This window comes from Oncorhynchus kisutch, linkage group LG5, assembly GCF_002021735.2.
Source record: "Oncorhynchus kisutch isolate 150728-3 linkage group LG5, Okis_V2, whole genome shotgun sequence".
NCBI lineage: Eukaryota > Metazoa > Chordata > Actinopteri > Salmoniformes > Salmonidae > Oncorhynchus > Oncorhynchus kisutch.
This window is the reverse complement of record NC_034178.2, coordinates 53,237,055-53,250,080: the sequence shown is the minus strand read 5'-3', so window position 1 is coordinate 53,250,080 and position 13,026 is coordinate 53,237,055. Positions and strand designations below refer to the sequence as shown.

At 43.4% G+C, this 13,026-nt stretch overlaps 1 protein-coding gene across 1 annotated transcript in view; it reads right to left on the bottom strand.

Annotated features, from left to right (window-relative positions):
* Positions 1-13,026, bottom strand: part of LOC109891247 (lysyl oxidase homolog 2A-like) — a 74,568-nt gene that overhangs the window by 19,904 nt on the left and 41,638 nt on the right. The window contains exons 6-7 of the mRNA XM_020483642.2: positions 3,954-4,137; positions 436-587 (exon numbers count right to left, since the gene is read on the bottom strand). Of these exons, the coding sequence (XP_020339231.1) occupies positions 436-587; positions 3,954-4,137 (336 nt within the window). The remainder of the gene's footprint in view (positions 1-435; positions 588-3,953; positions 4,138-13,026) is intronic.

Genomic DNA, 13,026 nt, shown 5'->3' with positions numbered 1-13,026 from the left:
CTCCGCGGACACCAGTAAAAATAAAACTGCACTCAATCACCTGCTAGGCCACAGATGGGATGTTTATTATGAGCCAAAAAAGACACTTGATTCAAAGAGGTAGCATATTCCATCATCTTTGTTGAGTATTCTGAATTACTGAGAAAACAGAAACTATTTGTCATAAATTCTCTCTTTGGCTGTGAAATGCTTTATCTAAAGTATTTTTAGAAGCATTTCTTCTACTATGAAAATAGTTTGGCTAAAATTTGTAGTTGGCATCAATGATGGAATCGCAACAACTAAACTTTGCACATCCACAGATGACAAACAAATGTTTAGTGTATTTGTTCATTTTCATTTGGCAATAGACTTATATACTAGTTATATATGAGTAATACACAAGTACTATATGAGTAATACCAATGAGCGGTGGGCATTTACTAGGCCACTCACTTTGTTCTGGAAGCCCATGGCAGGAACATTACATCTAACCGCAGCATCCTCCTCGTGACTGCAGCCCAGGGCATCTCTGTTGAAGTAACACTCTGTGAGGGACTTCTCAAAGCCAGAGCACTCCACCTCATTCATATGGACTGGGCCCATTCCTACAGAGGAGAGAAGACACACCTGGAGTCAGCTCCATCCCACTCTCTCAATCATAGAATTAAATATGCATCTCTATGCTTTCAATACCCCAGGAGACAGACAGAATGGAGATTCTCCATTGAAAGAGCTTTTTAGTTCAGGACTAGGCTTAATCTGTATCTGGGAAACCAGCCAACTATGTTTAAATGCATGGCAATGATGTGTAACAGGGGTACAATCACACTTTTAGGACAACTCTGACCCATTCAAGTAGGGCTCTTGGGAACATCCACTCCAGAGGTGTGGACTCGAGTCACATGACTTGACAAATTTGATGACTTGAGACTCCACTTGATATTAAATCAAATATCTTGAGACTTGGAGCCTCAAGACTATGGACTTAGACATTATCTGGCCAGGTTTTGTAATGTTTTGTCACTCATTTTGTGGCACAGAGTCTCCATGGATTACTCTCCGCACAGCCAGAGAGAGTAGCCGCAGCATGGGAAAGGGAAGGGAAAGGGGATACCTACTCAATTGCACACTGAATGATTTAAACCGAAATATGCCTTCCAAAATGTGTTACGGGTCTTGATTATTGACCAATGACTGGTCATCAGCATTGGTGTGCAAAAGGGGCGCATATCCAGATTAGTGACCAGAAAACACTTGCTTCCTTTTCTCCGGTTTTGCCTAACAAAAACACATTAGGCCTACATTTATATTATTCACAAAGAATACAGTTTAGAAAACTACTATGGAGGCATCTTTGCCAGAATAATTTGATTGATCAATTTCATATTTTGGGTGACTACTGGCTGTATGTCTAAAGATACTGTAGCTGTAACATCGCATTGCCTTCAATATTATGGGATCAAGATGTTACATATTCTGGCAAATGAATTACACTATTTGTGAGGAAGAAAAGGGCTACCCAGTTGGCCTTATGATTCTGCATGCTCTGGACTCCAAAGAAATTACATGATATCCCTACTTGATATTGTTAACATTAATTACTTTCAGCTAAAAATGCAGGTGTAAAATGCAGTTTATTTCTGTATCTTAACTAGGGTTGCAAAAGGTCGGAATCTTTCCTTGAATATTTCCGGGCTTTTTCCTGAAATTTTCCATGGGAAGTTAAGCCCAGGAATTTGGGGAATTTTGCTTAAATTCATCAAAAAAAGTTAGCTTATAACAATTAACCTTTTTTGTGGGATACACATAAGGCAATTATAGGTCTTGTGGCATATTTTGGTTAAACTATCCCCAATTCAATGGAATTGCAACCCTCTGCATGCACAGTACATTCTTCCATCACATGTGCAGTGCACTCTTCCATCACATGTACAGCTGATTATCAAGATCTTGCACACTAATGAGATGCTTTTGAGCCCACACTACTACACTGTATGAGCCAAGGTCGACATGCTTTCTGGTAAGTTTTGATTACAATACTGGGTGGGGTGAATATATTTTATATGACATACAAGATTATTTGTTAACTAGTAAATAGTAGCCTACAGCAAAGTGTGTTTAAATCATTTTGAACTTGTTAACAATTTCTGCTAGTTAGTTTTTGCTACCATGTGGGGTTTAGCTTTCTTGAGCCTGCTAACTGAAGAGTGTTAATTCACCTGTTTCCATACATGTTTCATTTTAAAACATTTATCTTACAAAGGAGTTGTTTTAATCTAACTGCTTAACTATTTATCCGTACATGGAATTGTATTGTTTTATACAATTATTTTCTAATCTTTACAGGAAAATGCCATGGGCACTATCTGATGTGTGGAGACATTTCACTGCAGCTAATGTAGAAGGAAAAGCTGTGTACATTTGCAAATACTGTGCCAAATCATATGTGAAGAATGCAACAAAGATGTAGAATCATCTGGCCAAGTGCATAAAGTTCCCTCAGCGCTCACAACAAGCAACCTCTGACAAAAGTCCCTCTACTTCTATTCGAGGTGAAAATGTTTTGTTTTACTCAATGGAGGAACATAGACAGAGAAATGCTAATGAATGTCTTGCTTGAGCTGTGTATGCAACTGGTTCACCTCTGATGCTCACAGGAAATGTGTATTGGAAGAGATTTCTGAATGTTCTTCGCCCAGCATACACCCCTCCAACCAGACATGCTTTATCTACTCATTTGCTGGATGCAGAGTTCAACCGAGTTCAAGTGAAGGTCAAGCAAATCATAGAGAAAGCAGACTGTATTGCAATCATCTCTGATGGGTGGTTGAATGTTCGTGGGCAAGGAATAATTAACTACATCATCTCCACCCCTTAACCAGTATTCTACAAGAGCACAGACACAAGGGACAACAGGCACACCGGTCTCTACATTGCAGATGAGCTGAAGGCAGTCATCAATAACCTTGGACCACAGAAGGTATTTGCACTGTTGACAGAAAATCCTGCGAACATGAAGTCTGATTGGTCTAAAGTGGAGGAGTCCTACCCTCACATCACACCCATTGGCTGTGCTGCTCATGCATTGAATCTGCTCCTCAATGACATCATGGCACTGAAAACAATGGATACACTCTACATGAGAGCCAAGGAAATGGTTATGTATGTGAAGGGTCCTCAAGTTATTGCAGCAATCTACCTAACCAAGCAAAGTGAGAAGAATAAGAGCACCACATTGAAGCTGCCCAGCAACACCCGTTGGGGTGGTGTTGTCATCATGTTTGACAGTCTCTTGGAGAGGAAGGAGTCTCTCAACAAATGGCCATATCACAGTCTGCCGATATGGACAGCCCCATCAAGAGGATCCTCCTGGATGATATATTTTGGGAGAGAGTGGTAAGCAGCCAGAAACTCCTGAAACCTATAGCAGTAGCCATTGCAGAGATTGAGAGAGACAAACATTCTGTCTAATGTTCAGACTCTGCTTGCAGATGTAAGAAAATAAATATGTACTGCCCTGCCCACTTCACTGTTGGTCCAAGCAGAGGAAACTGCAGTCTTGTTGGACCCCAAGTATGCTGGCAAGAGCATCCTGTCTGGTGCAGAGATCAAAGAGGCTTATGGTGTCATCACTACCATGTCTCGCCACCTTGGTCTGGATAGAGGGCAAGGTTCCTGGCAGTCTGGCGAAGTACACTTCCAAACAAGGGCTTTGGGGTGGAGATGCAATATGGCAGTCGTGCCAACATATCTCATCAGCCACCTGGTGGAAGGGACTTTGTGCATCTGAGGCTCTTTTCCCTGTTGCCTCCATCATCCTCCAAATCCCACCAACATCAACCACCTCAGAGCTGTCTGAGGTGGTTGGTCTGAGACTTACCGGATGACTATGAATCAATTATTCCATATTCCATTACTTGGTTGGCATGTAGAAGGCATTTACCTGGCAAGCACAGAGAGAGAAGACCTACCTTGTCCCAGCCTGCCTCCAGCGAGGGCCTCCTTTGCACTCCCGAAGCCCAGTTCTCGACACACCACGGACGCTGCCTTTAGGTTCCAGCTGTCATCACAGACGGTGCCCCATTCGCCGTTCTTCAGCACCTCCACTCGCCCGTCTCCTGTGTTGGCCCCACCTCTCAGACGCACCAGGGGTTGCTGCGGAAATTATTCATGGTACAACAGTTAGGCCTACTGTTACTGAGAAACAATAGTTCACATTCAGTTGACATACTGTTTTGAATAGGTCCAATGAGACATTTACTTTGAGACATCTGTATGTATTCTTTACTGTAGCAGTCAATATCGATTTTGTTAGTAGAACCACAAAGACAAACAATATTATATTGTTTCATACATTTTGGGCTAATTATGACTTATTATGAGAGAGAGAGGGGGTTTGAGATCAGTGTACTGTATCTATTCTGTCTTTAGTCCAGAGCTCATGACTCATTAGTAAAGTGTTCCAACACAGTGTTCTACAGCTTGGGTCTCTGAGTTTAATCACTTGTAAACAGAATGTGCACAATGTAGCTGTGTTTGGAGAAATCCAAGAAGAGTGTAAGGATGCTGGGAGATGAGAAGCAAGCACAGAGAGTAAACATTTAATAAATAACGGACATGAAACAAAACACAGACAGCTTATGGACAGAGGAAACCGAACAACATTAATGCTGACACAGGGATCAAACTGAGGAACAGACAGATATAGAGGGGGAATGCGCGTAACGATGGTGACAGGTGTGCGTAATGATGGGCAGCCCGGCGCCCTCTAACGGCATAGAGGGGGAGTGGGAGCAGGCATGACATTACCCCCCCTATAGGGGCGGCACCCGGCGTCCCACCTGGGCGAGCCTGATGGGCCGGCCGAGGCGTGGAAGCTCAACCAGCCGGCGGAGGCGTGTGAGCCGGCTGTTGCGTGGGAGCCCGACGAGCCGGCTGTTGCGTGGGAGCCCGACGAACCGGCTGTTGCGTGGTAGCCCGATGAGCCGGCTGAGGCATGATGTGGGGTGGGAGCCTGCCGAGCCAACCGAGGCAAGGAAACCTCGAGCCTGATGAGCCAGCTAAGGCACCCCCTGTTCCATCAGCAGCGGCATCCGGACCCAACGTCACCAACCAAAACAAAACTCCCTGATGCTTACAATATTGGTGTGTCGTGTCTTTGGCTATGCCGGATTAAGTGATATGACATGCTATTCTATAAAATCCTTTCTCTGTAATTAATATTACCTGATTGAGCTAATCATGTAAATGTAATTAACTAGAAAGTCAGGGCACCAAGAAAGAGTGTTTATAGAGCTGTTATCTTCCGAATAAACTCTTAAAGACCTAGTAATATTTTACATCAATAGCAGTCAATATTAATCGTCACCTTATTTCAGTCTCATCTGAAAGTTGTACATTCTTGGTTATCTTCACGAACCCTGGCTAACAAGTTGAATCAGCAATACAAAATTGGGTTTAATTATTTATTTTTCTAAATACCTAACTAATCACACAGAATTACATATACACAAAATGCTAATTATGTCATACAGAAAACGTCCCTGGTGGACGGAGACGACATCATTTCTGGTTACACAAAGGAATCAAATCAAATTTATTTGTCACATACACATGGTTAGCATATGTTAATGCGAGTGTAGCAAAATGCTTGTGCTTCTAGTTCCGACAATGCAGTAATAACCAACGAGTAATCTAACCTAACAATTCCAAAACTACTACCTTATACACCCAATTGTAAAGGGATAAAGAATATGTACATAAAGATATATGAATGAGTGATGGTACAGAACGGCATAGGCAAGATGCAGTAGATGGTATCGAGTACAGTATATACATATGAGATGAGTAATGTAGGGTATGTAAACAAAGTGGCATAGTTTAAGGTGGCTAGTGATACATGTATTACATAAAGATGCAGTAGGTGATATAGAGTACAGTATATACATATACATATGAGATGAGTAATGTAGGGGATGTAAACATTATACACTGCTCAAAAAAATAAAGGGACCACTAAAATAACACATCCTAGATCTGAATTAATGAAATATTCTTATTAAATACTTTTTTATGTACATAGTTGAATGTGCTGACAACAAAATCACACAAAAATTATCAATGGAAATCAAATTTATCAACCCATGGCGGGTCAGGTTTTGGAGTCACACTCAAAATTAAATTGGAAAACCACACTACAGGCTGATCCAACTTTGATGTAATGTCCTTAAAACAAGTCAAAATGAGGCTCAGTAGTGTGTGTGGCCTCCACGTGCCTGTATGACCTCCCTACAACGCCTGGGCATGCTCCTGATGAGGTGGTGGATGGTCTCCTGAGGGATCTCCTCCCAGACCTGGACTAAAGCATCCGCCAACTCCTGGACAGTCTGTGGTGCAACGTGGCGTTGGTGGATGGAGCGAGACATGATGTCCCAGATGTGCTCAATTGGATTCAGGTCTGGGGAACGGGCGGGCCAGTCCATAGCATCAATGCCTCCCTCTTGCAGGAACTGCTGACACACTCCAGCCACATGAGGTCTAGCATTGTATTGCATTAGGAGGAACCCAGGGCCAACCGCACCAGCATATGGTCTCACAAGGGGTCTGAGGATTCATCTCAGTACCTAATGGCAGTCAGGCTACCTCTGGCGAGCATATGGACGGCTGTGCGGCCCCCAAAGAAATGCCACCCAACACCATGACTGACCCACCGCCAAACCGGTCATGCTGGAGGATGTTGCAGGCAGCAGAACGTTCTCCACGGCATCTCCAGACTGTCACGTCTGTCACATGTGCTCAGTGTGAACCTGCTTTCATCTGTGAAGAGCACAGGGCGCCAGTGGCGAATTTGCCAATCTTGGTGTTCTCTGGCAAATGAAAAACGTCCTGCACGGTGTTGGGCTGTAAGAACAACCCCCACCTGTGGACGTCGGGCCCTCATACCACCCTCATGGAGTATGTTTCTGACCGTTTGAGCAGACACATGCACATTTGTGGCCTGCTGGAGGTCATTTTGCAGGGCTCTGGCAGTGCTCCTCCTGCTCCTCCTTGCACAAAGGCAGAGGTAGCGGTCCTGCTGCTGGGTTGTTGCCCTCCTACGGCCTCCTCCACGTCTCCTGATGTACTGGCCTGTCTCCTGGTAGCGCCTCCATGCTCTGGACACTACGCTGACAGACACAGCAAACCTTCTTGCCACAGCTCGCATTGATGTCCCATCCTGGATGAGCTGCACTATCTGAGCCACTTGTGTGGGTTGTAGACTCCGTCTCATGCTACCACTAGAGTGAAAGCACCGCCAGCATTCAAAAGTCACCAAAACATCAGCCAGAAAGCATAGGAACTGAGAAGTGGTCTGTGGTCCCCACCTGCAGAACCACTCCTTTATTGGGGTGTCTTGCTGATTGCCTATAATTTCCACCTGTTGTCTATTCCATTTGCACAACAGCATGTGAAATGTATTGTCAATCAGTGTTGCTTCCTAAGTGGACAGTTTGATTTCACAGAAGTGTGATTGACTTGGAGTTACATTGTGTTGTTTAAGTGTTCCCTTTATTTTTTTGAGCAGTGTATTAAGTAGCATTGTTTAAAGTGGCTAGTGATATATTTTACATCAATTTCCATCAATTCCCATTATTAAAGTGGCTGGAGTTGAGTCAGTGTGTTGGCAGCAGCCACTTAATGTTAGTGGTGGCTGTTTAACAGTCTGATGGCCTTGAGATAGAAGCTGTTTTTCAGTCTCTCGGTCCCTGCTTTGATGCACTTGTACTGACCTCGCACCTGTACTGACCTCGGATGATAGCGGGTTGAACAGGCAGTGGCTCGGGTGGTTGTTGTCCTTGATGATCTTTCTGGCCTTCCTGTGACATTGGGTGGTGTAGGTGTCCTGGAGGGCAGATAGTTTGCCCCCGGTGATGCGTTGTGCAGACCTCACTACCCTCTGGAGAGCCTTACGGTTGTGGGCGGAGCAGTTGCCGTACCAGGCGGTGATACAGCCCGACAGGATGCTCTCGATTGTGCATCTGTAGAAGTTTGTGAGTGCTTTTGGTGACAAGCCGAATTTCTTCAGCCTCCTGAGGTTGAAGAGGCTCTGCTGCGCCTTCTTCACGATGCTGTCTGTGTGGGTGGACCAATTCAGTTTGTCTGTGATGTGTATGCCGAGGAACTTAAAACTTGCTACCCTCTCCACTACTGTCCCATCGATGTTGATAGGGGGGTGCTCCCTCTGCTGTTTCCTGAAGTCCACAATCATCACCTTAGTTTGGTTGAAGTTGAGTGTGAGGTTATTTTCCTGACACCACACTCCGGGGGCCCTCATCTCCTCCCTGTAGGCCGTCTCGTCGTTGTTGGTAATCAAGTCTACCACTGTAGTGTCGTCCGCAAACTTGATGATTGAGTTGGAGGCGTGCATGGCCACGCAGTCGTGGGTGAACAGGGAGTAGAGGAGAGGGCTCAGGGGGGGTTGGGGTTGAGTGAAAGAGTGGGAAGACTGAGGAACAAAGGGAGAAGGCATGCTATCGTAAATCTTATGCGTTCTAAATTAACGCCCATTTGGAAAAGGAAAATGCAATAAATATTTTCTCTGAGCTGCGCTTCCGTAGGTTGGTCGTATTTGTTGGCCAACAGAGATCTTCCTGTCCTCGGAAGAATGTCATTGGTGGTAAATTCGATACGTTGTAGTATCGTCGTTTTGTGTTAGACTGGATACGTCGTCCGTCCTTTCCTAGCCCACGTTTACAGCTGCTGTTGCTAGGATGTCTCACTTCTTTAGTGAATAAGAGTTTAAAGTTTATACCATTCACAACCAAAGCTCACGCTGAGGTTGGCTTAGTTCTGTAGTTGACATGTTAGTCCTTTTCAACGTATGGACCGTCGTCCTATCGTCCTCGGAACAGAAGGTTACATTTTCGTCAAGGGCTTATATAGTGGAGGAAGAGAAGGGTGTTTCATAGTTTATAACCCATGTCTTTTCACAGGGGCGGGCCACTGGTTGAGCAGAGCTCTAACTTTATGAAAACCCAATTCTCTCATTTGGAAGCTAAAATTACATTTAATCTTTTCACAAATAGTGCCATATTTAAACATTTAAATTGCACAACAATTCCATGTGAATCTGATAACTAGAATGTGTAGACTTTCCTAGATATAGTTTATGTCGTCCTGTCATCAGTCATAATGTCTCAGATGACAACCGAACTGACATCATATTCATTAAGTACCCACGCATATTTTCAACTGGTTCTATTACCGAATTATGGTTCCTTTTCCCCACTTGTTTGATGTTCCCAGACTCTATGTTTAACAAAGGCTATTCAAGAGTCCTTCAGTAGAGTCAGAGAGAGAGGGAAGGGAGAAAGGTATTTATGGGGGGTCATAAACCTTACCCACAGGCCAACGTCATGACAGGTGTCAGCATTCTGTAAGGACAGATGCTGGGAGACGAGAAGAAAGAGGGAGTGAACATTTAATTAACAATGGACATTAAACAAAACATGGACAGCATCTGGACAGGGGAAACAAAACTACATTAATGCTGACACAGGGATCAAACTGAGGAACAGACAGATATAGAGGGGGGAATCAACAAAGTGAAGGAGTACAGGTTAGTCCAATGAAGCGCTGATGCGCGTAACTATGATGACAGGTGTGCGTAATGATGGGCAGCCTGGTGCCCTCGAGCGCCAGAAAGGGGGAGGGGAGCAGGCATGTCGATTTTACATAACATTAAAGAGATTCTCCGGTATTTTTGTATACTTTTTAGCCAGTAGTTCTGAAAGTAGCGCTCACGAGCGCAAAAATACGAATAAAGTTGTTAAATTACGAGTCTAGTTGATTTAGCCAAAGAAAATGTCGGAACCTTCCTGCTAGCCATGATTGGCTGAGATAATGAGTGGGCTGGACATGCCGAGAAATTAGTTTCAGAATGGTCTGCAGTGTAGCATCTTGTGTCTCTAAAATGAGTTGCTCATTATGCGTACATAATCCTTTCTACTGCAGGTTTTTTCAAAAGATATAACGTTAGCCACGGAGAACTGCAAATATGTTGCTACTGCTCTCAATAACATTTCTGCCCTGAATTTATCAGGCGCTATCGACAAAGGTCAATGGGAGGACGATCATGCCATGCTGACTCTCTGACTCTGAAAAATGAATCAGAGGATGAGGAAATCCCTGATTTAGGTAAAAACATTTTAATTGAAAAAGACATTGTAGAGTCTTTTTGATGACAGTGATGGGGAAGAAACGGCGATCAACATGTATGAACTGTGTGTAACGTTAGTGATGTTTTCTCAGAATGCCATTTCGCATGGCTAGTTATAGCCTAATGTTAGGTAGCTAACTAGCAAACATCGATCCTATTTGGTTAACTTTAGGTAGCTATGACAATGGGTTTGTATTGCTAGTACTTTATGGCTTGGGATTATAGTTCATTGTTAAGCTAGCTAGCTAATGTTAACGTTACATGTCTAAACAAAAGACCCCAAGTTAAAGCTTGCTGTTAGCTAGCTAACATTAGCTGAGGTTAGATGGCTGGCTTTCTAGCTAACACTAGCTTACGTGTATGAACTGTGTAACGTTACTGATGTTTTCTCAGAATGGCATTTCGCATAGCTAGTTATAACCTAATGTTATCTAGCTAACTAGCTAATATTGAACTTATTTGGTTTAACTTTAGCTAGCTATGACAGTCAGTTTGTATTGCTAGTACTCTACGTATTGGGCTTATGGTTCATTATTTAGCTTGCTACACGTCTAAACAAAAGACCCCAAGTTAAAGCTTGCTGTTAGCTAGATAATGTTAGCTGACGTTAGATGGCTAGCTAGCTAACATTACGTGTATGAACTGTGATATTTCAGAATACCATTTTGCATCTATTGTATAATAATGCAAAAATATTTGTATCTGGAATTTGTCTTTCAGCATCAGTAGAACACGCCTGACTCTCCTCCCCCAGTCATACAAGGAGAATGTTCTAATGCCTCCCATCAAAAAGAGAGCTGGCCCAAGCAAGCACAGGTGACACCTGAAGCACGAGGACTTGCAGCATGTGGTGAACTTCATCAACAACTATGCAGAGGATAATGCAATAGTATTACCAGGACGCCACCCAGACCACAAACACTTTGGTGGAAAGCTGCTGTCATCCCATGTGACAAAAGCAGCAGTGTGGCGTCTCTACAAGGAATTGATGACAACACTTGGTATGTAATGCATAAACACATTTTGATTTATTTAATTGACCTCCAACATGATAGGCACTACTTTTATTGATCTCACATTATTTATGTATCTGTGGGCCCCTACTGAACCTGAAAACAGTCTGGACCTTCACTTCCTGATCACAGGCCACACCAAGTTTGCCCCCGACAAGTGCTTCGGCCTCATCAAGCAGCACTTCAGAAAGACCAGAGTGAACACTTTGTCTGAGATTGTTAGTGTTGAAGTCAGCACTGTGACAGGAGTTAACATCCCACAGCTGTTTGGACTGGAGGATGATACGGTTCTGGTGGAAAGCTATGGTTGGCAACAACACCTGACTCCGTACTTCAGGCCGCTGCCACAGATGAAGCAGTACCAGCACTTCAGGTGAAAATAATTTTCATTGCATTGTATGAGGTTACTCTTCTTATCTAAACTTGGGAGTTAAATTGATGTTGAGCAATGTTGTTATGTTTTCTGATTTAATTTTATTCCCTGTTTAACAGCTTCGATGCTCTGGAGCCTGGTGTTGTTGTCGCCAAGGAGCGCTCGGACTGTCGGGACCAGGTTTCAGCTGCTGCGCAATGCTGACATCCTTCCTCCCATAGATGATCTGCCTGTACAAGCACCACCTGGACTGGACACAGCTAGACAAACTCATTTTTTTGAGAAGATCAGGGAGTTTTGCCTGGAAGAGGCTATGGACATCACATGTCCTAACCCAAAGTCAAGGGCAGGACAGAAACAGGCTCTCCGAATATAGGTTGCCTTGTTCATGCGTGGTTCGGACGAACCAGTCATTAGCACTATCTGCAGTGCCTCTATTCAAATGACTCACACACACCATACTTTGCTGCTACTATTTTTTTTATCCTGCTGCTCAGTCACTTTACCCCTGATTGTATGCATATAATTACCTCGTCTATCACTGATATTGTTATTAATATTGTTCTTGTACATACTGTATATTATTTTATTTATATTGACAATATCTATTTCTTATATTGCTACTATGCAAGTAACCATTTGGCTGTACCGTTTACACCTTCTGTAGAGACCATCCACTTAGCAAGACAGCAAAATATTGATACAGTTGAAGTCAGAAGTTTATATACACTTAGGATGGAGTCATTAAAACCTGTTTTTCAACCACTCCACAAACTTCTTGTTAACAAACTATAGTTTTGGCAAGTCGGTTAGGACATCTACTTTGTGCATGAAACAAGTAATTTTTCCAACAATTGTTTACAGACAGATTATTTCACTTATACTTCACTGTATCACAAATCCAGTGGGTCAGAAGTTTACATACACTGAGTTGACTGTGCCTTTAAAGCACAGTCAACCCAGAAAATTATGTCATGGCTTTAGAAGCTTCTGATATGCTAATTAACATAATTTGAGTCAATTGGAGGTGTACCTGTGGATATATTTAAAGGCCTACCTTCAAACTCAGTGCCTCTTTGCTTGATATCATGGGGAAATGAAAAGAAATCAGCCAAGACCTCAGAAAAATAATTGTAGACCACAAGACTGGTTCATCCTTGGGAGAAATTTCCAAAAACCTGAAGGTACCACGTTCATCTGTACAAACAATAGTACGCAAGTATAAACACCATGGGACCACACAGCCGTCATACCGCTCAGGAAGGAAACGTGTTCTGTCTCCTAGAGATGAACATACTTTGGTGCGAAAAGTGCAAATCAATCCCAGAACAACAGCAAAGGACCTTGTGAAGACGCTGAAGGAAACAGGTACAAAAGTATCTATAGCCACAGTAAAACTGTGATAAAGCTCGAGAACAGGGAGAGAGAGGTGCCGCTATAGCAGGTGGGGGAGGGTCCGT